Source organism: Dermacentor variabilis, chromosome 1 (assembly GCF_050947875.1).
Source record: "Dermacentor variabilis isolate Ectoservices chromosome 1, ASM5094787v1, whole genome shotgun sequence".
Classification (NCBI taxonomy): Eukaryota; Metazoa; Arthropoda; class Arachnida; order Ixodida; family Ixodidae; genus Dermacentor; species Dermacentor variabilis.
The window spans coordinates 234,663,376-234,691,232 of NC_134568.1; the positions used below are offsets into that span (position 1 = coordinate 234,663,376).

Consider the following 27,857-nt stretch of genomic DNA (forward strand, 5'->3'; position numbering starts at 1 on the left):
TTGAAGCATTGACAAGTCCTTTTTGCTCAATATACCCCCTTATGTTAGCCTGGCCTTATGGAAACACCTAGGCTGCGATATAGCAATGCCTTTTCTGATGCTATTCTTTTTTGCACTTCATCAGTGGCCAAAGTGACGCTCTGCCTGCGTTACCAATGGGATCCGCTGGCGGCGAATGGTGGATAAGGGTGGCATAGAATCAAGTGGAAAACATTGCTACAAAATCAAACTCATAGGAAATTTTCTCCAGCAATTTGTAGATTGACTTATTGCTTGACTTTGTTCCTTACCACCTTACTAAATGAAAGGAAACAATGGTGCAAGGGCACACATATAAGTGATGACAGGTCCTCTTTGCCCACTATATACTCTTATGCTGTCTTGCCCTTGTGCCGACAGGTGCATTTCACTGCAGCTTGGAAGCAATGGGTACATGGTTGGTTTCTCTGTAAGAACTGCTACTAAGCAAGCAGACGTTTTCCCCCCTCAGTCAGCTGTCAGCGTCAAGGCCTACTGGAAGGGAGAGGACCTTTTCCACTGTAACCTCCATATGAACACTGGTACAAAAAAGAGTAGCCATCCTTATTGATCTAGTGTGAGCTAAGGCCTCCACACCCAACTTGTAGCTGGCCTGTGGAACATCTGCCATGGTAAGCTCAGTGGTTCATAGCTCGGGGGTGAGGGGATGATCAATGGAAGGCCAAACAGGGCGTGTCCCTGTGATGTGTGCATGTCACTTGAAAATGGGAGAGGGTAAGCTAAGTTGGTGGGGAAAAGTAGCTCTGGTACGTCTGCCATGCTTCTGCTATGGCGGCAATTGAAAGTCCATCTTGTCAGATGGCTGCCATTGTGTGCAAGCTGGGGATGAGGCTTGTGAAGCCGCCTTGATCCTTGAATTACATTCTGTGAATAGCCTGCTATGCCTGTTGACTCTTCATTACTAATCTGGAAGTTCAGTACAGTATGCTTAAAGGGCATGTGGTTTGATGTCATTTAGATCAGTTGCCTTTTCAAATACACCTGAAGTAATATATGCCATACAGGTCGTGTGGGGTGTCCAAAAAGCACAAGACAAAGTGCCCTAAAGTAGAATGTTGCCTATGATATGTAGGAATGAGCTTTAGGTAAATGTGTCCTAAAGTAGATATTTATAGTCTTCATGTTTCAGCAAACTTTCTCCACAGAATGGGAAAATTATAATTTTCAGTTATAGTAGGTTCCATGTTTAGCAGACTTACACAGTCACGCACCCATTTATTTTCATTAATGTCCATCAGGGGCTTTTGACAACAGATAAGTTTTGATATTTATATGAATAAAATATGGCACTTGTTTAGTGACATGACGCTATAACAAATTTGATAACATAATAAAAGGCAGTATATGAGAAAGACTCGATCATAATGGCATTCCTACAACGGCGCACCGGAAGCATGATCAGTGAACACAGTGCAGTTATTTATGAATGCAAGAGTTTATAGTGTGGTGGATTTAAGAGGTCTATGGAAAAAAGGTTCACTAGCTTTTTGTGGCTAGAAGTGTTTGAACTTCCGTTCATCAATTTCCAGAGCTACAAATGGCTGCTAAGATGCTGATGTCTGGAAAACCTTGGGTATTGATTTCATTAAGTTCACCTTTCATATTTTGGTTCTGTGAAATTTTGGCTGTGTTACTGTGCCTTTTAGAAGAGTTAACTGCTGGGCTAGTTGGTGATCTTGCATACTGAAAAGATTTTGCACCAAGAAACAACACACACAAGAAGAAAGATGACGGCACCACGGGCGCTACTTCAATTGTTTAATGAGGGTGAAAGCAGTCGACATATATAGCCCTCCAAAACACCGCGCATGCGTACAAGGCAACATAGAGTACAAGGTTTTTCAGAGTAGGTGCGATAGAAACTTCAGCTCAGCATCGTATAGAAAAACCGACGTATCACTAACCTAATTCGGACCCGCTTTCTTAATGTAGAAGGCTTCCAATGTTTCACGCGATGTCTGATGCCTGCCTCTACCCAAAATCCTCGCATCGCGGAACCGTGGAAAACATTCGGTGCAAGCCCTGCAGTGATCCACAAGTCGCTCACCTTCATTATTCTTTATACCTTTTGCATGTTCGCTAAGTCGGTCGTTGACACAATGCCCAGTCTGTCCAATGTAGGATTTCCCGCAGTTACTGTGCCCTTGTTACTGTGCCCTTACTGTGCCCCTTTGTCAGCTCCCATAAGCATATGTAATTGGCCTATTGGCCATCATAATTCTTATGATGGATGCTGAGTACTCACTCATACCCACTGCAGTTGGTTTAGTGGCTATGGTGTTGGGCTTCTAGTACGAGGTCGTGCAATCAAATCCCAGCCATGGTGGCCACATTTTGATGGGGGCGAAATGCGTAAACACCTCTGTAGTTAGATTTAGGTGCACATTAAAGAACTCGAGGGGGTCCAAATTTCCAAAGTCCCCCACTACAGCGTGTCTCATAATCAGATCATGGTTTTGGCACATAAAACCCTATAATTTTTAATACTTACTCATGTAAGTTTTCAATAGAATGTGCATTTGGGGCTACTTTGCAGCAAGTACAGATCAAACTTTTTCTGAAGTGTAAACACATCTGCATGTCACCTGTTAAAACAGGCTTTTAATCATCGTGTAATTGGTGGAGAAAGCCTTGGTAAAATGGTCTAGGATAAATGAGAACTCTCAAGTTGATCTTAACTCTTTAAAGCGACATTTTCTGACAACGATGGAACCTTTGGTAACAGTCGGAAAACAGTCCTGGTTTTATCACTTTTGTTCAGTGTAACTGTGAGCATGTTGGTAGTTTTCTGTAGCTTAACTTTCACATGTTGAAAGTCTGGCAGCAGAAATATACGATGCTGTATTTCTAAGAGTGGTTGATACACATTCGTAAAATTTATATTAGAAGATACAATTGTGTTTTTTCATAAGTGATGTAGAATCAAGACCATTTTATGATTACGTCTTGGTAGATTGCTTTTTGTTGGGGGGTGGGTGGTGTTGAGGGAAGGTTGAGGGAAGTCAAAAGTTTAAAAACATCAGACTTCACTCTGAAACAGTGTTATATGCATAATGTGGAATTGCATTACCGATTCAAGTTTCCAGCTGATTATATTTTTATTTGTTCCGAATTTGAGTTGCAAGCCGATTGCAACCTTGCTGTCATAAGTGGGAGGTCTTTCACTTTTGTCTTGGTATCGGTTATGGCCTTTGCGTGCCTTTTTTTTTTTTTCTTTTAGCTCTGAAAACTTATGATGCATTATGCACCTTACAGATACCTTCTGCAACAATGTCAAGCAGGGAAACTTTTTTGAAGTTAATTGCCACCAGTAATTTTGAGGTGCCATGTGAACCTGTCAAGGGGCTTGACGATTGTTCTACAACCATGGACGGGTGTCACTCATCAGAAGACTTTCGGCAAGTTGGCTTCGTGCATAGTATTTGTCTCCCCTGGCTATATGACTCCAGTATTTTGGTTTTATAAATTCATACACTAGTAGAAGCAATAACCCTGCATATAGAAGCTGCACTTCATCTTTACAATTTTGTGTTATTAGTGATGATTTTTTTGCAAACAGTGCTTCTATATTTTTTGCTGCTCATTGCCATAACAAAAAGGTCTGAGATTTTTAAGCCTATATCACAGTATATTGACACGTGTACTTCTTAATTGGGGGACCACATTTCGCCGCCTAACAAATGTTATTGCTGAGTTCAGGATGTGCCTGCATGTATCGCAAGTTTCTCTAATGTTGTCGATCGTTTTGTCTGCTGTCTGTGGTCACGGAACCCTGTGTGATCTGATTGCATGTATGCGCAATGCGAATTGTGTAGAACTTTCAGGAAGACGTGGGCACCAACGGTTACTCGCAGACATTCAATGACTCATGTATAAAAGCCAATGCGCTTGACCCACTGATCAGATTTTCAACGATCACCAACTTTGTTTGCCGCTATCGTTATGCTTTGAGTATAGCCTGTTTTTGTGGGCACAGGTTCACCCAATAAAAGTTAGTTTGGTCATGCAAAGTACTGCTACTGTGTTCTTTATCGTCACTACTACGTGACGTGGTGGAGGTGCTTGTGCGTTCATGTACCGGACGTCCCCGTAAAGCTGCAATCCAGGCTTGCAACCCGAAGACTGCACCAGCTTGGCCCCGGACCATTGAGTAAGCCACAGGCTACAAGACCTGCCTCTGGAGCATGGACTTCTTTCCGAGATGACAAGTAGATCGTCGACACCTTGACAACCCCAATGGCAGCCCCAGCTTCCGCCATCGTGCTGCAACAGCTTGAGCCACTGACCTTCCGTAGATCATCGACTGAAGACTCAGAAACTTGGCTTGCGACCCTACGAAAGACTAGCGACATTCAACAATTGAAACTGCTAGAAGAAGCTGCACCATGTTTATTTCTCGTTAGATGACTCCGCTTGGACATGGTTTCAGAATCTAGAGTCAAACTTAACATCATGGGAACTGTTCCGCTGCGGCTTTCTGCAGGCCTTCACCGGCGTCGTACGAAGAGAAAAGGCTGAAGTCCTAGAACTTCGAATGTAGCTACCTAACGAAAAAGTTGCCATCTTCATCGAAGAGATGACCCACCTGTTTTGTCTTGTAGACCCTGACATGCCAGAAGAAAAGAAAGTTTGTTTCTTGATGAGGGCTGTCAAACAAAACCTATTGGCTGGGCTAATTCGCAACCCCCGATGGCTGTCGTGGAATTTTCATCTGAAGCCACGGCCATTGTGAAGACGCTGGAAAGGTGCACAGGACAATATGATCGCCAAGTGGTCATGCCGAAGTACGAGGTCCAAGCACTTGGCACCAACGACATGTGCGAGACTGTCTGAGCAATTGTGCGCGAGGAGCTACAGAGGATCTTTCCAACGTTGCAGCCTCAGGTTGCCTCGATCACTGACGTCATGCAAGAAGAAATCCAGCGGTCACTGGGAGTTCCTGAAGTGAAGCTGGAATCACCAGAAACCCCGTCTGAAGTGATGACCTATGCTGACGTAGCCCGCCGTCACGTTCCCCCTCTGCACCAGGGCCGCCTTGTAACACCACAGTTCCGTTGTCCACCACCGCCACAGCCAGCATGTCAACCAACCGCCGCACGCAGCATTCCAAAGAAGACTCATGTTTAGCGCGCCCCCGACCACCGCCCACTCTGCTATAACTGCGGAGAAGCGGGCCACATGTACTGACGATTTACCGTCGACACACTGCATTCATGCAAGGTGAATGACCACGTAAGATCGCCGACTACGTCGCAGCCACTGAGTGGAGCCCTCAACAACCGCCCTGTTTGCCATCACCAGGCTACGACTTGTCGCCGCAGTGCCGACCATACACTGGCCCAGCCCGAGGCCGGTGCATAGGCCTATATTCCATATCCCGAAAACTATAACCAGCAACCAATAAAAGTGCGGTTTCTGTTCATTGAACTGAAGATCCTCCACACCAACAAGACTATCTCGACAACATATCCACGAGACCCCGCCATCCCAACAAAACCTGGAAGCAAAGGATACATCGAGAAAAGAGCTGACAACATGACGTTCCAGTCACAGGTCAACACAACGCAGCTGTGATCCGACGCCAAGACCAAACTGCAACGCACGACAAATAACCACCGACCTCGACGTGCTTCTCGACAGCCACGTAGGCATGGCTTTAGTGGACACAGGAGCCAACTACTCCATCATGAGTGGACCCATCGCTGCCTAGTTGAAGAAAGTTAAGACTACATGGGAAGGCCGTCAAATTCAGACCACTCGAGGACACCTCATAACGCCGACTGGAATCTGTACAACTAGAATTGCTGTTCGTGACCGGACCTACCCTGCCACCTTCGTTATCCTCCAAAAGTGTTCACGAGACATCATTCTCGGCATGACTTCCTAAACCATCATGGTGCAATCATCGACCTGAAGTCAGTAATGCTATCCGAAGAACAAGCGATACTGCCGGTGAGCTCTCATAGTCGCCATACCTTGAGTGTGCTCGAAAATCAAGTCATCATCCGGCCTCACTCCAGCATTTTCATTTCCGTCGGCACAGAAGCACCTGCAGATGTAGAAAATGTCATCGTGGGTGACCAGCATCTACTGCTAGACCGTGAAATTTCTGACGCAAGAGGGATTGCTCAACTGCATGGAGGTAAAACGAAAGTCATGCTGACAAATTTCAGCCAAGAGTTCTAGCACATGAACAAGGGCACGACGATCGTATACCTCGAGGAAATTGGGGAAACAAGCAATGTGTTTTTCCTCTCGGATTCTGCCACATCTACCTCAATGACCATAGCTTCTGAATAAATCTCCAACATAAATCCAAGCCTCACCATGAGTAAGCAACAACAGCTCGAAAGTCTTCTGTGACGATACAAAGAGTGATTTTCAACGTAATTAAGGATTCAGCAAACACCAGTTGCAAAGTATTGTGTAATAACCAAAGAATTCGCTCGACCACTCTTCCAGAGCTCTTACTAAGTGTCAACACGAGAAGCTATAAGGCAACAAGTCAATGAAATGCTGCGCGACGACATCATCCAGCCGCCGAAAAGCTTGTGGGTGTTTCTTGTGGTCTTAGTGAAGAAGAAGGATGGAACTCTGTGCTTCTGCATCAATTATCGACACTTGAACAAGGGACGTATACCCCCTCCCACGCATAGATGATGCATTAAACTGACTCTGCAATGCTGAGTAATTTTTGTCTATGGATCTCAAGATTTGTTACCGGCAAATTGAATTCGACGAAAGGGGTCGAGAGAAGACCGCCTTTATCACGCCAAACGGCTTCTTCAAGTTCAAGTTGAGGCCATTCAGACTTTGCTCTGCGCAGTCTTGGCAGGGCCGAAGTGGCAGACTTGTCTCGTCTACTTTGATGCCGTTGTAGTCTGTGCCACGAATTTTGAAGATCACTTGAGGCGGTTTCAGACAGTACTAAAGGAGATCATGTCATCTGGACTCACCCTGAAGCCAGAAAAGTGCCATTTGCCTGCGAAGAACTTCTGTTCCTAGGCCACGTCATCAGCAAGTCTGGAGTCCATCCCGACCCGCAGAAGACAGCCACCATTGCTAAGTTCCCGCGGCCCATTGACAAAAAGGCAGTGTGAAGATTCCTTGGCCTGTGTGCTTATTGCAGGTGCTTTGTAAGAGACTTCTCAAGCATTGCTGAACCATTAACTCGTCTCATGAAAGCCAGCATCGACTTTAAATGGGAAGTGGGGCAAGAAGACACATTTGAGAAGCTGAAACGATGGCTGCAGTTACCGCCGGTGCTTTCACACTTCGGCGAAGATGCCCAGACAGAAATACGCACCGAAGCAAGTAGCATTGGCCTTGGTGCCGTGCTAGTTCAAAGGAAGGACGGAGTTGAAGGCATAATAACTTACGCTAGCCGGTCACTATCAAAAGTAGAAGTGAATTATTCTACAGTGCAAAAAGAGTGCCTTGCAATCATTTGGGCTACGGAGAAATTTCAGCCTTATTTATACGGCAGGCACTTCAATGTGGTAAGCGATCACCACACCTTGTGTTGGCTGCAAAACGTAGAGGATGCTTCAGGTCACCTAGCACTATGGAGTCTCAGACTCTAAAAATTCTACATCACCGTGGTTTAAAAGTCTGGGAGGAAGCACTCTGACCCCGTCTGCCTGTCGCGCGCGCCTATTGACCTGCCACCGCAAGGTGAACTGGACGACGACGCCTTCCTGGGAACAGTTACTGCAGACGACTTTGCCTAACAGCATTGAGTAGATGCGGAGTTATGAAGCCTTGCGGAGTACTTGGAAGGTAAGATAGACATTGTCCCTAGGGCATTTCAGCATGAACTGTCGTCGCTGTGCTTACGGAATGACGTCCTCATAAAAAAGAACTTGTCCCCAGTCTGCGCAAACTACTTTCTCGTTGTGCCAGCAGCACTTCGGCCAGAAGTCTTACATGCCCTGCACGATGATCAGACAGCCGGGGATCTTGGGTTTTCCCGTATGCCTGAAAGAATACAAGACAACTACTATTGGCTGCGCCTGTCCATTGATGTCGCCTGCTACGTCGGAAAATGTCGTGGCTGCCAGCAACGCAAGACGGAACCGACAAGGCCAGTGGGTTTACTACAGCTGATCGAGCCTCCTTGCCGATCGTTTCAGCAGATCAAGATGAATTTGTTGGGACCCTTTCCGACATCGACATTTGGAAACAAGTGGATCGTTGTGGCCACCAACTAACTTACCTGCTACGCTGAAACGAAAGCCCTGCGCAAAGGTAGTGCAGCTGAATTAGGCAAATTTTTCGTCGAGAACATCCTGCTACGACATGGTGCCTCGGAAGTGCTCATCACTGACTGAGGAACTGCTTTTAAAGCAGTGCTCATGCAAGCCATGCTGCAATACAGCCAGACAAGCCACAGGAGGATGACTGCCTTCCACCCGCAGACGAATGTTCCTATGGAGAGGGTAAACAAGACGCTCGCCAACATATTGTCAATGTGTTTCGATGTCGGAACACAAGATGTGGGATGCCGTCCTGCCATATGTAACCTTTGCTTACAACACTGCAGTGCTAGTTGCAATGCAGATCACGCCGTTCAAGCTGGTTTACAGCAGGAGCCCGGCGACAACTCTCGACGCCATGCTGCTGCACGTCACCTACGAAGAGAATCTCAAGGTCGCCGCCTATCTCCAGCGCGCTGAAGAGGACCAACAGCTGACACTACAATCTTCAACGACGATACATGAAATAAGACCCTGACGACCGTGTTTGTGTCTGGACTGTGTTACGCCGACGAGGACTTAGCGAGAAACTGTTATGCCGTTATTTCGGATCCTACAAGATAATCCGACGCGTTGGCGCACTGCACTATGAGGTCGTGTCAGACGGCATTTCGCAATTACAGCAGTGCCACGCACGACCTGAAGTCAACCATGTGGTGCACCTTAAGCCTTTCTATGCGCGCTGAAGAACTTACAGGCTTAGTCTCTTTGTTATTTTGTTATTGTTTTTTCTTTATTATGCATGGTTTTGTTTTCGCTTTCGTGTTTGTTTGTAGCATCAGGACAACGCTTTTTAAGAGTGAGGTATTGACATGTTTACTGGTTTATTGGGTGACCGCATTTCACCGTCTAACAAATGCTATCGCTCAGCGCAGGACATGCCTGCATGTATCGAAAGTTTCTCAAATGTTATCGATGGTTCTATCCGCTGTCTGTGGTCGCCGAACCTTGCGTAATCTGATTGCATGTATGCGCGACGCGAATTATGTAGAGCTTTCTGGAAAAGATGCGGGCACCAGCGATTACTCTGTAACATTGGATGACTTATGTATAAAAGCCGACACGCTTGACCCACTGATAAGATTTTCGACGATTGCCAACTGTGTTCACCGCCATCGTGCTTTGAGTATAGTCTGTTTTTGTGGGCACAGGTTTGCCCAATAAAAGTTGGTTTCGTCATTCACAGTATTGCTCCCGAGTTCTTTACCGTCACTACTACGTGACAATATGTAATATGGAAAGCAGTGTGTCTACCAACCGGGAAAACCGGGAATTCTCAGGGAATTTGAAGTCTGGAAATACTCAGGGAAAACTCAGGGAAATTGTGCTTCTATCAGGGAAAATTAGCTGTAACTTTATTGAAAGGACACAAGTAGTGTTAATGCTGGCTCCAGTAACAGAGCAACGAATCGTCATTGACGCCGTGTCATCGGCACCATGTCAATGTATATTGCCCTGACTGTAGGTCTGAAATGGCATTAATCCAAGCCACCACCGCCGCCATTTTCATTATCTCGCCACCTCGAACCGGCACTCCTGCACGCAAATCCGCTGGCAGCCGTAGCCACCACCGCGGCATCGTTAGGCCTAGCTGCTTCTACGTTCGCTATTAAGCTTATTGCCGTACGGTGCCGTGTTTTTCATTGAAATAATTCGCCGCTGTCAGCAATGGCACCGACTCCGCCTTTGTAATCCTCGCGATTGGTTTATAAGCTCACAGAGCACAGCGCGTTGCGTAATGCCAGTCTCCGAAAGTCAGCTTCACCTCCGTACAGCAGTGTTAGGCGGTGAAGCATAAGCGTAGGAAGGGGCAATTGTCACGGGACATGGTATGTATTCCTTAATTTACACGCGCGCACCCCCGTCTCCTGTCACAGTACGAGCACCGATATGCCTAATAAGTGTACTGGCAGGCCTTAAGAGCTTTTTCGGACGTGCTTGTGGCAATTTTAGCCCTGAAGGGCAGTTGAAGACATGCATTCATTTTTTTCCGACTGCCCGATTTTTCGGATGTTTTCGCGGCACCTAGGGAGTCCAAATAATCGGACGTTGACTGTACAACTGACCAAGAGGATGCATCAAATGATCCATGAGGTGAAAGCGTGGCAGAAGAAGGATGAGAACAAAAAGGACCGATGCACTGAGGAATTAACGAGAAAGGAAGCGTGCCGCCGCCTCTTTGAAGGAGCTTGAGCTCAATAAACGAAGTGTTGGCTGACACCGAGATGCAGATGTCTCTCATCCAAACCATAATAAATTCTTTAAAGCAGTGAAACCAAGCACTGAGATGTTGTGTACGGGCTGAGAGTATGTCAGGACAATTGAGGTTGATTTATCAGCTGCTGAGAGAGAATCTTAGTTGCGGCAAAGTTCAGGCCTCATACCGATGAGCTTGCTATCAGTTGCTAGAAATAGCTCACATTCAAAAATATTTACTTATGTATGCATCCCCTTTTTATTTGTATTTAAAATGTTCGACTCAATTTGGGATGCGTTTTACCATTTTTTTTTCGCTGTGCATTTTACTAACAGGTTCCTTCTGTCTTCTTTTTAAATAAAATAGATATTACTCCTTACTATTTAAACTGGACTAAGTCATTTTTTTGTTTCAACATGCTTACTAGAGAGGGACAGCATTGGGCAACATGGTGTCAGCCTGTCTTGACATAAAACAAAGTTCTGGCTCATTCAGGGAATCTTGCAAAGGGGCTCAGGGAAAACCTGGAAAACTCAGGGAATTTGGAAATGTCAACTTGGTAGACACCCTGGAAAGGCTTTATCAGTATTGCCACCATGTCCTTGAATAAATATGCACATTTTATTCTGGATAGCATTGGGTTTTTTTTTTTTTTAATGAGCTGTGTGTTAAGGCCTATGCTAATGTAGGGCAAAGAATGGGGATTCTTGTAAAGCTCGAGAGGTGTGTGTTGCGATGACACTCAGTTAAATTTGGACATACGGAAGTATGCAGATGGTATTTATAACTAGAGCACTAGTACCTAAGGTCATTTGTTTATCTTGTACAATCACAGGTATGAATTTTGAAACACATGGTTGTTGAAAATAGTGGAGCCAGACATACATACAAACTAGAGAACGACATGACAAGCACTACAAGTGTACCAGCTCACCTACTTCTCGATCTCCTTAAAGCCCCAATTGCAGCCATACTTTTTTGTCTTAGCAGCTTTACCTCTTAAAGCAGTGTTTGTAATCAGGATTTGGGGATTTTGAAGCATTGATGTCAATTACTTAAGCAAGTTCAATAAATTTTTAGAGGAAATTGTAGTTTGCTTTCAAAGATTCAATAGGCTTTTTCAGTTGTTTATTTGTGCTCTTTCATTCTTCTTTTTCCCTTTGCCTACGCAACAGGAGCCCTGATTTCAAAAGCTTTCCTGAACTGCCATCAGATATGGATCCCTCTGGACGGTTCAAGGGTGCTATATACTTCAACACCGATTATGTAAGTTGACACATTTGAATTGGAAGTCAAAAGAGAAAATGCTGAAGTAAAGGTCGTATCACTATAATAGAAAAAATAAGAAGTGACAGAAGGGGGGCATTGTGTCAGTACCAATTTGATGCCTTCCTTGCTCATCTTATTTGACCTTGTTTGTCTGTTTTTCTTTCCTCACCACTGAGAATAACAAACTTGTTCAGCTTTGAGTCTTAATGTAAACACATTTGTCTCGATAATTGTAGCACCAATGTGGCCCTAATTTAAATATTATTCCTTCGTGTTGCTAGTGAGCTTGGTTGATATATTGTAGTTGTCTTACCTAAATGCTGACTGCACTAAAATAATCTTACCTTTGCACTTATCACAAGTTATATTCATACAACTTCTAGGCTCTTTTAATAATGTTGCACTACTTGTGATCTTGTTCCCACAGTTTGATTAACCCTTTCAGGGTAGATTTTTTTTTGCCATATGCGACTGCCCAGGGTCAATTTTTTTATTGCAGATTCCAATTTTTCTGAGGGACCTATTTCGAAAAAAATTTACCGTCTCAAATGTTCCTGCTCTTACACCAATATTTACGTCCATAGCGTAATAAAACTGCGTAGGTGACCGCACTCAAGAAAACTGTGGTTGTGTGCCTGTCACAAAAGCAAAACGTGTGACAAACTTCTGCTAATCTTCATCTTATCGCCAACCAGAGGCAATTAGTTTTCGTGAGTCTCCAAAAAAAAAAAGAAAGGGAAAGGAACCGCATGCACGGTGGCATCCTTCCTTCCACTTCTCACACACTGTGTGAGCACTAAACGAGCGAGAAACAGGCGGTCACCCTTTGAGCGATTAGTAACGAGATAGCCATCAGTTTTGCAAGCACAAGAAGCTGAAACTGGCCGCGGAATAAAAGCCCAAACTGCCGCCCGGCCACGCGCGCCAATGTACGAGCGGTAATACATAGACGTGTCAGAGCCAACTAACTCTAATACAAACTATGCAATGAAAACCGAGAGAGGGAGGTGCGAGAAAAAAATTCCCTGAATTCCCAGACAGTGGCAGCACATGCGAGAAAAAAAAAAAGTCAAGAAATTGGGGCACGTTTTAAGCATACCGATGGTGCCGTAAATATACGGCATTGACCATTTTGGACTTGTTTGCGGTGCCGTATATTTACGTCATTGACCCTGAAAGGGTTAAGGTCGTTTTTCATGGTTATATTGAATTTTAGTTTTTCAATGTCGAAATGCAATCAAAGTAACCATTTTAGTTACTGTGTTGAGAATGCAGTCCCACTCTGAATTCGTAAAAGTGCTAGTGTTTGCAGACTATAGCGGCCTTATTTCTTTCATGTGTTGGAGGCTATTTTAGTTTTATAATCTTTATATATATATCTAAGTTATATAATCCTTCTCCTCCTGTTCCTCTCCAGGATTCTTGCAGATTGTCATCTCAGCCTGCGATTTCCAAAGTTCGGGCTCTCTGCCATGGCATTAGACTACCTAGGCCCATGACTCACCTTGACCAGGCACCATTTGATGGGTCTGTCAAATCGGTAAAAGCTTAGCAGCCCATTGATTTTGTTCAGCCATCATATTGTGGGTGGTTTGTTTTGTGCAGCCTGCCTCTGGCTGTCATGGCATTCAGTAGCTCAACTTTATGGTGATAATTAGCTTTTTGGTTGGTTTGCCCCTGCTCACCAGCATGGTGCCGTCAAGTTTCATGCATCACGATCAATAGAACTGGTTTACTCCTTGGAAAGTTCAGTGTAATTTATGTGCAACTGTGTGGTGGCTGTAGTCTTCTAGTGAATACTCCAAGGAGGGCCACTGAGCCATGCTACTGTCCACAGGGCTACCAGCATTCGTGTGAGGTAGGAAAAGGATTGAGACTCTTGCATTGCTTATGAACAAGTGAAAAAAAATTTAACTGTGCAGCTACACCTACGAGTGTGTGCTGCACAGAAAAAAATTGAATCTGCTAAGCGCCCTGCAGTGCCTAGGCTGTAAGGAATGTTTTATGGTAAGAGGCAGACTGGAGTGGCAGTAGGAGGAATGCTGCGCTAATCTGTGCCCACTGGAATTTGTTGCACCATACTGCTCCAAAAGGGCCTTTTTTGACCTAAATTGTGCCACCGCTGTACCACTGGGTATAGTTTCAGTGGTGTGAAAGCTGGGAAGCTACCACGCAATACAATACAAACTGTGGTGCTGCTGCATTCATTGGCGGCATTCATTTAGAGTGTTACAGCCAGAAAGATTGCTGTTGTGACAGCTGACAGATTTGAATTGATTCCTATTTATATGCACCATTTATGAGGCGTGTGTGAGGCTACAATGAATTGGGTGGCCTTGCTGGCTTTGCGACGGCATGATCAACGCAGTTTTATGCATCGAGGGCTGATGCACGATGGTGCTTTGTAGATAAAAAGATTATCATTGTCCACCGTACTTATTCCTCTTGGTTGCAGCCTTATATTTTTGCACCTTATTATTTGTTTTTTGCTTTTCAAGAGGATGTGAGGTTATTGAATTTAGCATAGTGCATTATTACCACATGCACGGTGATTGGGTACTAGACTGCGGTTCATGCTCTTTGTCAACTGTGTCTCCCAAGCTTGTGGTAAAAAAGTTAATCGAGGACAATCAAGTGGCCTAGCCCTATACGCCTTGACCTACAAGCACATATCAGTTGAGGAATGAAGAACATTACATGCTCATATCACCGATTATGGTGAACAAAACAAAATCAGAATATGTGGAATATCAAACCTGCAAAAATGTCCTTCCTTAAGCGGACATTAAACAGAAAAATTATTTCAGCTGCACTAGTAAATTATCTATATAAATAACAAAAGAACCCCTCTTATTGTTAAGAGGCTTGGTAGGCCAGAAAAGATGCAAAAGATGGTTGGCGACCCTGCCATGGAGTTCCCATCCCAGCTCGCCGTGACATCATAGAGTTTGATAGCAACTGCTCAAGCCTAGGTAACTGTTAATCAGTAGAGTTGTACTACACTCCTCCCTAGAAAAGTGGGAGACTAGAGAATTTCAAGAGCTTTTACAGGTTCAGAACAGCCCAAATACGAAGTACTACTTGGAAATTCATGACGTCAATTTGGCATCACACGAATTTGCTGTGGCCCTTCCGATGTCAAAACCTTTGCAAGGTGGCAAATCACACCAAACCTAACAATGAAAAAGTGCCTGCCCTTTTCCTTTTGTGCTGACCGTGGTCGACCTGTGCACAGAGGAACGATGATTGAGTCAAGTGATGTGCAATCCACAGTTTCGTCTGTCATGCAGATTGGCCTTACTATAATCCACCTGCTGTAAATATGGGAAAGCTCTTCTGTATTTTGGAGGAAAATTGTAAAGCAAAACTTTCTTAGGATACATTTTCTGCTATTCGATATGCAGCTTGTTTCTTGATATACTTCGGTATTTTAATTTAGAATGTACTATTCAGAATTTGCACACCCCTAATATTTAATATTCCTGGACAGCTTTCATTTGCATTGTACACCTACTAAAGAGTGCATAGACTGTTAAATACTAAGGGCCACAGTAGCAGAATCTCTGTTAACAGTGGTAGCTGTTGTTCTGCCTCTGCTTGCCTTTGCAATGATTTCTTTTAATGCTTTTTTACAGGGACTTGCGGCTATGATCAGTGGCAGTACCAGAACAAACAGCGGGAGGCAGTGTGGTGGAAAAGGGGCTGGAGGGGGCTGTCAAAACTTTTTAAGCAGGGTGATAGCATCTACAGACATATGATTTTATGCGTGCACTGATAGCTGAAAGAACCCATAACAGCTAGTGTAGTAAAAAAAAAAAACTTCTTTGTTGGCACACTTTCTTTTGTGATTGTGATTGTAGCGTTGCATACTATGCCACTTTGTTTTGGCTCAATTGCTAGCTTCGCTTTTGTTTCATGGCTTTGCAATCACATATGCGTTCCTCATCTTCATCACTCTGGCTTTTCTGGCTGAAGCATAGTATGCCCAGTTGTCTCCAAAATAATGTGTGTTGCATACCACAGAATATAGTTTGTGTTTTCTGGTATGAGCTGAGAGAGTGTCAAATTAAAAGTTTTTTTGCTCTTGTTTTCATTTCAGTTCAGCAAAAATGGTTCACTTCCGGTTCAAATCTGGAATGAAAAAATGTTTCAGATCAGTTTAGACTGGTTTATCTTCATTTGCATAGCCTAAAAAATAATTACGGAGAAACAGTAAAAATTTGTTTTAATTATTTTGTACGAAAGCTCAACGGTGTTCCTGAACTGCATGGAAAAAAAATCCATGATGTTCTTCAGGTCGCCAGTAGTAACACAAGAAATCACATTTTGCAGGCACACTTCGGAAGCATTAACTCACTCCTTTTTACACCTACTTCATTTTGCTTAACAGTATGATCGGAAGCATCGCCGACTTAAGAGGGCATTCAATTCGGCAAGTGTATTTTGGTCTGCCACTACCGGAGAACTATTTCACAGTCACTGATTTCACTGGCTTGTGAGAGTGTCATTAACATGCCTGCCTCCCCCGCCCCTCAAGTGACACATTGCAAACCGCATTAATGGTGCTGCCACATTTAAAGTGATGACATGCTCATGTGCATTACAAATAATGTAGCATGGTTCAGCCACAAGAACAGGCAATGCATTTATGAAAAGCTTTAAAGAAGGTGGCCAATCGAACAGAAAACTATTTTTTCATTTCAGTTTCGCTGTGGAGAAAAAAAAAAAGAAAAAACGTTCTGGTTTGCACAACATTTTCTTTTTCAGTTTAGTTCTGGTTCAATACACTGCCAGCTGCCGATTCCTGAATATTAGATTTTTGAGGTAATTGCGGCTGAATTAATAAAATTTTACCTTGTAAGAGAAACCATCAGCCACCACTGAGGTGCTTGTTTTACAGGCATCATCATTACAGTTTCTTTGATGTGCACTGTTACAAAGGGCCATTTAATGTAGTTATAGTTAGTGTGACTGTTTATTTGTTATCCTATTCTCAATTAAAACTATTTTTTCTGACTTTTTTTTTTCCTTTTTTTTTCTTTCTTCTAGCGGTTGTGTTCTAAGGGGTTTCGTGCTCCATCATGCATTCAGTCAGTGGTCTGGCCTGCAGTGATGTCCGGTAGAGATGTTGTAGCTGTGGCACCACCACACTCGGGCAAGACACTTGCTTACCTGATTCCATTGGTTTCAAGATTGACGGAGGAAACTGACTACGAGAGTCTTCCTGCAGGCGTTGGAGTGAGTACATAGGGGTTCTCTGAAGAGTGCACTGGTAAAAGATCTGCTTCTTTCATTTGCTGAATTGTCAATTTAACAAGGCATGGTAGTCAATTGTAAAATATCTATTTTTCTAACAGTGGCGGCATTATAACTATTTTTAATTCTTGCATATCTCAATGTATTACTATGTCTGAAAGGATTCCTCACCAGACCCCTGTTATGATTTGAGGTGAAAAGCAAGAGACGGACTCTTGGAGTAGATGAATAGGAGACGAAAAGCTTTATACAATATGTACATATAGCAGGTAATAGCATCAGAATGACGGGGCGGCTGGTAGCGACTTTCTCTTAACAGTGGGCCGGCTCTCCATTAAATCCCTTTGGGCGTCCCATCATTGGCAGGAACGAGGCAGGACTGGTGCTGACATCAACCGCATCGCTTTCCTCTCGTCGAAGGAGGATTTCAAGGAGAAGTTTTTCGTTGAAGGAGTTGTTCAAGCTACTTAAAGCCGGTCTCCACGGCAAGGGGTCAGCACTTCTGTGGAAATCTGAAGGCTGCCAATGGATTCATCGTGGGGCTCTGTGCCCCTGGACTCCTCAGTTCGACCCACGGAAAGGGTTCGGCAGTTTCCTGGAACTTTGTAGGTTGTCACCAAGGGCTGCCACTTCCGAAGAACGAGGGGGGGGGGGAGGGAAGCGCTCGTCGCCTTGATGTAGGCACGCGGTGTGGCACAAGAGCACCCCGCCGCCAGACAATGCATCCAGAAGTTGAACTTTCCGACGCAGCTCGGACGATTGGATGCTCTAGTTGAGCGACATCGTTGATTGATTGGAGGGATAGGCTTTTCTGTTTTTCCGCCGGTGGTCTTCCCTGCTACTCAGCCCTGAGAAGGTCCACTGGAACGACTGAGAATCAACAGTGCCAGACCTCTCCGGCCAAAGCAAGCACCCTCCAAATGCGCTTCAAACCGCCAGACCAAAATCAATGAACAAAGCACTTTTTGAAATCTGTCTACACTAAACGAAAAAAAAAAAGTTTCCGAACATGAGACACATATCCGAGAGAAAAATTCGAGATATGTACCTTTCCTTAATTCTCAACGCATGACAGAGTTGATGAAATCAAAATTGCCTCGCAAGCGATGCTTGAGTGTAATGCGGGCAGGTTGGTAAAGACCAAGGTTGCCAAAAATGAGTTAATTTTGACCCCAAAAGCCATGACGCAAAGGCTGAGCGCTGCTAATCTGTGCACTTGGGCATAAAATGACATCCGACAACTGTAACCGCCAATCGAAATCATCCTCTACTTAGTGCTTTCTAAATGCATTCAGCAAAAGGAGTACCACACTTTTAAAGCCCAGGAGCGTTCATACCAAAGCAAGAAACAAATACTCAAACTCACGCGAATGACATAAAAACAAAGGTGAACCTAAATTCCACACTGACACTTACAATCAAAGCATACAATACATTAATCAAGTCACAATCAAAATTAAGCATTTAGGGCCTTCCTAGCCTACATATGCGTAAATACAAGCGTAAACACTGTCGCTATCGTCACTCAAACGTTCAGCAGTCAGGTTTTTGTAGAAAATGAACAACAAACAAACAGAATTTCTGTTTATTGCGAACAGAAAAGACTAACAGCCTAAAACAATGCACTCTTTATATCTCAACAATTTCAGATGCACTCGAATGACTCGACCGTTTGTGAGTTTGCGCACTGTTCAGAAGGGGGACAAGAACAAAACTGAGTTGCCTGAAGCACCTGCGACTTTCGACCCGCGGCAGCTGAATACTGGGAGAGCAGTGCATTCACAGCATTCACGAACCCGCGAGCATGCTCTGTTCTGCCTACAATGTCTTCACACCTCTGAGAATAGGTTGCATTTGCGGCGTGCGAATTTCTGTGAAATTAATTCTTTCTCAACGCGCGTCGTGCCTATTCTAGATTTTGCCAACAACCTAAGCTTCGGATTTAGCTCACTCGAGTTTTCTTAACGTCATGGTGGTTGGTGCGCTTGACCCAGTTCGTATTGCCGCCTGAGTCTGACTGTCTCTGCTTGCGCCTTCGTCGTTTGCCCTCGGCGCGGCTGACAAAGCTTGTGGTCTCGGCACTTTTACTCCCAGATGCACTGCCATCTCGTCGCAGCGATACCAGTTCGGGCCACAAAACCAAGCTATGCTCATGGCTGATGCATTTGAGCTAGCCGGCTCGCTCTGCGGTCTCCTCGACAGGCGCGGCCTTGTCGCTATCATGTCAGCCTTCGCAGTTGGCCTGACTTACAGCATCAAAATACCTCAACAAAGCTATGTTTGCCTCATCGTAGTTGCAATTTTCCTCGTCAAGCAGGTGTTCCAAAATGGAAGGGAGATTGCAAGGGAGCAACAAAATCAACCGCTCAGACCAGAGGTCTCAGTTGACACCTTCCTCACAAACTTTTTTGAACTCTGCAAGAAAAGTAACCATACTCTCGCCTGCCTTGAAATTTTGGAGATGGTATCGCGCTTTGCGCCATATTCATCTTTGAATGTCTCGACCGCTCTCTCGCCATGCCTTTTGCCGAGTACTTTCGTGCTCCTTTCCTTCTAGCTCATGTCTCTCATGTTCCTTTGCCTCCAGCTCTCGCTCAACAGTCATCTCCCAAGCCTCGTCGACTTCCTTGACCGTCGCGTCCTCTGCCTGCATCACATCGAGAATCGATTTCCGTGCTTTTTCGGAGCCGGCGGAAATGCCCAACTCCTCGCAAATTTGAATGAGGTCCTAAACTTGGAATTCCTTCATTGCATGCAGTCTTGTTTCTCGTTTTGCTGACTCACTAAATTAACCTTATTCAAAATAAAATCCACTGTTTAATGAACGTAAATTTTTAATTCATAGTCTACCAAAAAAATAACAAAACACTCCTAACAACTGCCTGTGCTAGAGAGGTCTGAAGACATGAAAGCAAACAGGCACTCACCCAGCCAAAGTGGTTGACGCCGGTCGGTCTCGTAGGTGCCATTGAGCAGTGTAGCAGGTGTCTGTGGGCCTCGTATCTCGCAGCTTGCCATCTGCTGTTGATACTGGTTCGCCGATCCCATAGCTGCCATCCATTGTTACGATTCGGGGTTGAAGACGAGAGACGAACCCTTGGAGCTCACAAAGAGGAGACAAAAAGCGTTATAGAGTATGTACATATAGCAGGCAATAGCATACAGGTAGCGGTATCAAGAGAGCACCAGACCGATGGGGCAACTGGTAGCGACTCTCTTAACAATGGGCCGACTCTGCCTTAAATCCCTTTGGGCATCCCATCGTTGGCAGGACCGGTGCTGACATCAACAGTGTTGCTTTCCTCTTTTGTCAAAGAAGTCTAAAGAGAAGTTTTTTGTTGAAGGAGTAGTTCAAGCTGCATAAAACTGATCTCCATGGCAAGGAGTCAGCAGTTCTGTGGGTTTCTGAAGACTGCCAGTGGATTCATTGTGTTGCTCTGTGCCCCCGGACTTTTCAATTTGGCTCACGGAAAGGGTTCGGCAGTTTCATTGAACATTGCAGGTTGTCACGAAGCTAGGGTGTCTACCATCCGGGAAAACCTGGAATTCTCAGTGATTTTGATTAGCCTGGAAAAACTCAGGGAAAACTCAGGCAATTTGTGCCTCTATCAGGGAAACTTATCTGTAATTTTATTAAAAGGGTCAAAGTTGCGGTAATGCTGGCTCGAGTAACAGACAGGAATCGTAACGAAGCGTCTTTGACGCCCTGTCGTCGGTTGGAGGAGTTGCCAGTGTACAGTCAACGACCGACTTTTCGGATTCCTGATAATTTGCACGGCTTCGCGGCACCATAACGTACCCCATAGAGTCAATGTATCGGAACATCTGAAATTTCTAATGCCAGAACTCTTCGCCGTCCGATTTTCCAGACATTTTGCCGTGACCGCAGGTCCGAAACGGCATTAATCAAAGTCACCACCGCTGCCATTTTGATTACCTTGGCGCCTCAAACTGGCGCTGTCGCACGCAGATCCACTGGCAGCCGTAGCCACCACTGTGGCAACGCTAGGCCTAGCTGCTTCAACGTTCGCTATGAAGCTTCTTGCCATCGGTTGCTGTGTTTTTTATTGAAAGAATTCGCTGCTGGTCAGCAATGGCACGGACTCCACCTTTCTGGTCCTTGCGATTGCCTTAGAAGCTTGGAAAGCACGATGCATTGCATAATTCCGGTTCCTGGAAGTCAGCTTTGTCTCTGTACAGAAATGTTAATTAGTGAAGCATACGCCAAAGTATTGCAGTGAAACGTAAGAAGCGCGTGACGGGGCTGTTGTTCTGAGACACAGTATGTATTCCTTAATTATACACGCGTGCACCCGGTATTTCCTTTCACAGTACGAGCTTCAATATGCCTAATACGTGTATCCACAGGCCTGCAGAGCGTTTTCGAATGTGCCTGTGGCGGATTGAGCCCTTAAGGGCAGTAAATGGCATGCATTTCTTTTTTCCAACTGGCCGATTTTTCTGACGTTTTCGCGGCCCCCAGGGAGTTTCAAAAATCGGATGTGGACTGTGCAACTGACTAAGAAGATGCTTCAAACGGTCCGTGGGGCGAACGATTGGTGGAAGGCGGAGAAGAATAGAAAGGACCTACGCATTGGGGAATGAACGGGAAAGGAAGCATGCTGCCACCGTTTTGAGCTGAAAAAACAAAGTTTGGCTGATGCTGAGATGCAAATGTCCCTCATCCAAACCAAAATAAACTCTTTAAAGCAGTGAAACATAACACTGAGGCGTCGTTACGGGCTGAGAGTATGTCAGGACAGTTGAGGTAGACTTACGAACTGTCGAGAGAGAATCTCAACTGTGACAAAGTTCGGGCCTCATACCACTGAGCTTGCTATCAGTTGATAGAAATAGCTCATATTCAGAAATATTTCCTTCTGTATGCATCTCCTTTTTATTTGTATTTGAAAAGGTCCGGCTCGATTTGCAATTTTTTTCAGACATTTTATTATCTGTGCATTTTACTAAACCCTCCCTTCTCTTCTTTTTTTTGAATAGCATAAACACTACTCCTTAGTATTCAATTTGCATTAAGTCGTTTTCTTTAGTTTTTTTTTTCATATGCTTACTAGAGAGTGACAGCATCAGGCGATATGGTTTCAGCCCGTCTTGACATAAAACATAGTTCTGCATCACTCAGGGAATTTTGCAAAGGTACTTGGGGAAAACCTGGAAAACTCAGGGAAATTGGAAATGCCAACTTGGTAGACACCCTGCAAGGGAAACCACTTCAGAAGAATGAAGGGGAGTGGGGGGTGGAGCGCCAGTTGGCCTCGATGTAGGTACGCAGTGTGGCACAGCACCCCTTAGCAAATTTTGATTGTACACTGAAAGTTACGTGCCTTTAGGGAGCGTTCAACCATACAAAATTTTCAAATTAGTTCATTACTAGCAGTGAGCAAAATATTTGAAGTTTCACAAACCCATGATTTCAGGAGGTGAGCTTCACTACCAACATAGACTCTCTCTCCACTTGCCCCATTTAGCACGTGCAGGCGAAATTCATTCCCTGCATTCTCTCATATTGTAGCCAGAGGATCGCATCACGTCACGAGCCCTGCGTTCTTTATTTTTTCTCTTGTGTTCAGAATCAGAATCGGTTTTATTCATGACAAAAATGAGGATAATTGCATAATAAGTATATACAGAAGGAGATCCCATAGTTAGAAACTGAAATGCGACCTCCTGTGCATGATGACTTCAATTAAGAATACAAACAATGGCAACATGTAAAATTTACTATAATAAAGCTTTTAAGAGACAAGGCATAAATGAACAGAAAAGCAGCAGATGAATGTATTAAAGATTAACAGGGGTTGGATTAGTCAACAAAAGGTGAAACTACGAAAATAGCTTAAGAAAAAGGCAAGTAAAAAAAATTCGAGAGACAAGTAGAGAAACAAAGTGAAAGTTAAAAATGCAACATATCTTACACTCAAATGGTAAAATCGAAGGAAGCTAAAAGAAAATGCTTAAGTTCTGTATGAAATCTGTGAGCTTTAAACTATTTTAAAGGGAATAGTAATGTGTTCCACAGAGATAAAGCTGAAAAGTGTAATGACTGCTTACCAAGCTGGTGCGAACGAAGGGTAAAATGAAGTTCATATTTCCTGCAAATCTAGTACTATTTATTTAGTAAGGGATGTCTTTGGTATGATGGTTACTAGAATATCATTGTTTCATCGTCATCATGATCAGCCTGTTTTATGTCCACTGCAGGACAAAGGCCTGTGATCTCCAATTGCCCCTGTCCTGCACTAAACGATTCCAACTAGCGGCCGTGAATTTCCTCATTTCATCACTCCACCTAGTCTTTTGTTGTCCTAGATTGCGTTTTCCTTCTCTTGGTGCCCATTCTGTAGCCCTAATGTTCCACCGGTTACCTAACTGGTGATATCGTTGTTTAATGCCCTAAAAATAAATATGGCCATGTTATATTTAATGAGATCAGTCACATTCAAATTATTATGTGCATGTAACAGCTGATTTGGGCTAATGCTTCAAGGTGAAAATGTTATTAGTCAAATAGCTCGATTCTGAATGACTTGCAACGAAGTTAGGTGACTGTTATAAGTGTTTCCCCATGATTCAATGTTATAGTTGATATGACAATGAACAAATGCATACTAAAGCGACGTGAGAGTAGAAAATGAGAAATATGGTCGTCCTTTGATTAAAACGCATATTCCGTATGCAGTTTTCTTTTTCACATTAGCTATGTGAAGGTGAAATTTAAGATGGCGATCAAATTCCATGCCTAAATAGGTGTAATGATCAACTGCAGTGATTAGGTGATTGTTGATGGAAATAGACTCAAGGAGCTCAGGCGATTGCTGATGTGAGGCAAAGACTACAAAATTGGTCTTATTATGGTTAATCTGCAGCTTGTTAAGTTCGCACCATGTGAACATTTTCATGAAATCTTCGTTTAGCTTATGTGTTAGTGTTGATATACAATTGTTAGGACTAAATATAGTAGTATTATCAGTATAAAGAATAGACTTCGATGAGGAGAGTCAACTAGGCAGATCATTAATATAAATTAGGAAAACTAGAGGACCTAATATGGACCTCTGTGATGCACCAATGTTAGTAGTAGCTTCTTTAGAGTAGTACCCAGAAATGTTAACAACTTGTTTTTTATCTTGTAAGTAACTGCGTATTAGAAGTAGAGGCAGACAAGTTATTCCAAAGGCTTCAAGTTTAGCACAAATAATTGTGATTAGTTGTATCGAAGGGCCTTGGATAGGTCAACGAATATCGAGGCTGCAAATTTACCTTCATCAATCGCCTTTTTGAGATAATCAGTAAGAGATATAAGTGCTAGATTAGTTCAGAAGCCAGAACGAAAGCCAAGCTGATAAGGGGAAAGAATACTAAATTTATCTAAATATTTTGTTAGACGTTTTTCTATAAGTTTTTCAATAGCTTTATTAAGAAATGGAAGAATGAAAATGGGTCTATAATTCTGGGTAAGCGTGCGATCACCTTTTTTGAAAACGGGAAGGACTCGACCGCATTTCAGTTCATGTGGAAAAACATTGGTTTTAAAAATCAAGTTAATGATAGCTGAGAGGACGTTAGCGATATGTTGAGCGATCATTTTAATGTGGTAAGTGTTAATATTATCTAGGCCAGCACTAGTGGCTTTAAGGGTTCTAATTACTAAGATTACTTCATCAGGTGTTGTTGGAAAAAGGAAAAATGAATGAGGTAAGCGTTTAAAGGACATGTTACAGCATGAAGTGGAATCAGAAGTGTTATTGAAGAAAGCATCAGAGAAGGCATTACAAAATCAAGTGGATTAATGTATACCATGTCATTGTGAATGATTCTCGAAATGTTGTTCTTAGAGATCCGGTTTAAAAAGGTGTTAACTATTGCCCACTTTTTCCTAGTGTTATTACCACATTCCATAATTTTTTGTTTGTTATAATTCCTCTTCGCACTTCTGAGCTGTGCAGAAACTGAGTTAGAAAAGTTTTTGTAACGGGCAAGTAGTTTAGTATTGAAAGCTTGCTTCTTTGGTTTTTTTATACAAATTTTCACGAGAGTGCATTGCTTTCAGGAGGCTATCTGTAAGCCATGGATTTTTGGCGATAATACTGTTTTTCTGCGTTTTATTTTATGAGAGTGGTGGTTGAAATGCGATGAAAGTGTCGTTAAAAGCTGCGAAAAAGCTGTTTTAGGTTCATTAAATGATACAACTTCCGACCAGTCAGTTTTAGTTACACTAGCAAGGAACATCTCTTTGTCAAATACAACTCTGTAGACTGACGTGTTGCATGAGGCTGAGTGATTGCGCAGGCTTAGAACGATAGGATAGTGGTCGGTAATATTGGTGGTAACAATGCCAGCATCAGGTGGATCTGTTAAGTTCGATAATGCGGGATCAATTAAAATTAAGGTGCCATCAGCAATGTTAGGACGAGCGGGGAGAGAAATTAAACATTCATATCCAAAACTATAGAAGGTGCTTGAATAACTAGAAGAATCAGATGAAGTGGTGTCTATGAGGTTAATGTTGATATCGCCCATGATTATTGCGTTACAATTAGCGCACAATATTTTTTCCTTGGTTTGATCAAGCGCACTACAGAAGTCAGTAACTAAAGAAGAAGGTGAGCGATAAATGCAGCCAAACACTAAGTTCTTGTTGCTTATACTGGAGACGGGGGAATCAAATTAACAAACACAGGATTCACAGTTAGTAATATTCAACTCGAAGTCAGGCCGTCGTTTATACGGAATGTTAGATGAGAAAATATAGCTGAAATGCCGTGATTACTTGTCTCTCTGTGAGAATATTCAAAAGTGTATGAGTTAAAGCAGAATAGGTCCTTGTCATCATTACTAAGCCAGGTTTCAGACACACATATTATTGAAAAGGTGTTGCTAAGTGTCGAAAACAGGTGCCGGAAATCATCGAAATGCTTGCGGAGACTTCTAGCATTGAAGTGAATAATTGAATGGTAGTCGCGCAACATAATTTATTCAGTGCAGATGTTGACAGGTAAGAATCTATGGTGGATGGTAATGACTTTTAAGAGTCAGAATAGAGGCAGTTAATTGAAAACAGAAAGGTCAGACTCATCAGCGATGTGACAAACACAGCTCTCATTTGTCTTTCTAGCCTTAATCTGACAATTATCTGTGCACAAGTGCTTCCGATTGTTGGCTTTTTTCAGCACCAGTGCTTCGGAAAAGAGTGCCTTATTATGTGGTGTCAAGTGGTCATTAACAAATATAGGAAAGTTGCCATATTTGCCGATGTCATTCAGGCAGAGCCTTTCCTTTCGTGCCTTGCGAATAAAATCATTCTTTTTCGTTTGAGAACATAATCTAACAATTAAGTTTTTCCTACCCTTATCTTTAGTAGAGATTCGATGAACAACATTGACTTCAAAGGAAGTCGCGGGGCATCCAATTTTCCCACCCATTGTCTCCAAAACTGCAACACAGTCCTCACCCTGAGTATAGGGGATACCCCTGATTTCGATGTTCATGCGAGAGTACTGCTCGAGCTCGGAGACCCTCGCGGAAGTGAACAGTTTTTCGTTTTCAGGGCTTTGTTTTCTGCCACAAGTGAGGCCTTTTCATTGTGCAGCTTGTCATCCAGGTCATTCAGGAACATTAGACTGGACTTAAGGCTGTCCGTGTGCTTCTTTAGCTTCAGCACGTCAACCCCATATGTCTTCCATGTTAACGATAATCTTGTCACCAATGCGATCAGTCATACGATCCGATTCATTAAGAAGTCTTGACTCCAGTTCATAAATTCTCTTATTGAACTCAGCACAGGTGGGCATATCTAACAGCGCTCAACTAAAAATTTAATGCAAAGACACATGTAGCATATAAACAGTTCTTGGCAGCAGCGACAGTAATGGGATAACAAAGAAAATTACAGATGCTGTCGTTACCAACCTGTACAAGCAGAAAGGAATGCGTGAGCTGGTGCGCGAGCACTGCCGCTGCTGTCAAGACTGGTCGACAGCAGACGAAGATGGCCTTTAAGTAGCAATGCCGGGACAAGCGCCTGGTGGTCTTCTGTGAAGATCTTGCTTGACAAGATAACTTCCTTGATGACATGTGCAGTCAATCCAGCCAAATTCGGGTGGTCTTCTGAGAAGATCTTGCTTAATAAGATGGCCTGTACATGCAGAAAGGAATCCATGAGCTAGTGCGTGAGCACTGCCGCTGCTGCCAAGACTGTTCTTGCTTCACAGCGCACTTCCAGTGATGGTATCATGCACGAGCTGTAGCATTTTTCTTGTTTCGCATTGTGCACGATTTTACATGCTTTGCACGAGAACATCTGCATTGTTGTCTGTCTGATTCTGCACTACAGTGAAATAGATCCCTCAGTGCACACATGTTTAGAGATGGTGTCACTTTCTTTGCACACGACTGCGCGGCTTGGGAACAAGCAGACGTAACGGAAGTATGTCCCTCTAGCTACAGCAGATAAAAACAGACTTGCAGATGTTCAATTTGCAGGTTTTATTATTTCCCTAAACTTTAAATGATGTAGGGAAGCAACAGATATAACAAGTAACTGCTGTTACCTTGAAATGTCATGTGACGTTTCAGCAATGCGAATTATGTAGGCGCACTTGTGCGTCTACATAATTAATGTAGTTCATGTGCATGGCATGTACATGTGCATGGCAGTTGATGTAATTCATGGGCATGGTGCGAAGAAGTGTGCATGGTGTTTGGTTTGAAATTTCAGCTGCTGTTGGAGGCGCACAGCATTGTAATGTACTTTGCAGACATCATTGTCAGCACGTATTGTATACATTGTGCTTGTCTGTTTCAAATGGCCAAACCTGCTG

The 27,857-nt window shown here is 43.6% G+C and overlaps 1 protein-coding gene across 6 annotated transcripts in view; it reads left to right on the forward strand.

Moving 5' to 3' along the window:
- The window catches only part of LOC142559637 (putative ATP-dependent RNA helicase TDRD12), a 220,059-nt gene that overhangs the window by 63,543 nt on the left and 128,659 nt on the right, over positions 1–27,857 (forward strand). For 5 of the 6 annotated variants that reach the window (XM_075671210.1, XM_075671233.1, XM_075671220.1 and 2 more), the window contains exons 11-14: positions 3,295–3,437; positions 11,667–11,757; positions 13,178–13,300; positions 16,810–16,998. In XM_075671210.1, the coding sequence (XP_075527325.1) occupies positions 3,295–3,437; positions 11,667–11,757; positions 13,178–13,300; positions 16,810–16,998 (546 nt within the window). The remainder of the gene's footprint in view (positions 1–3,294; positions 3,438–11,666; positions 11,758–13,177; positions 13,301–16,809; positions 16,999–27,857) is intronic. The other variant, XM_075671239.1, reaches the window with a different exon arrangement.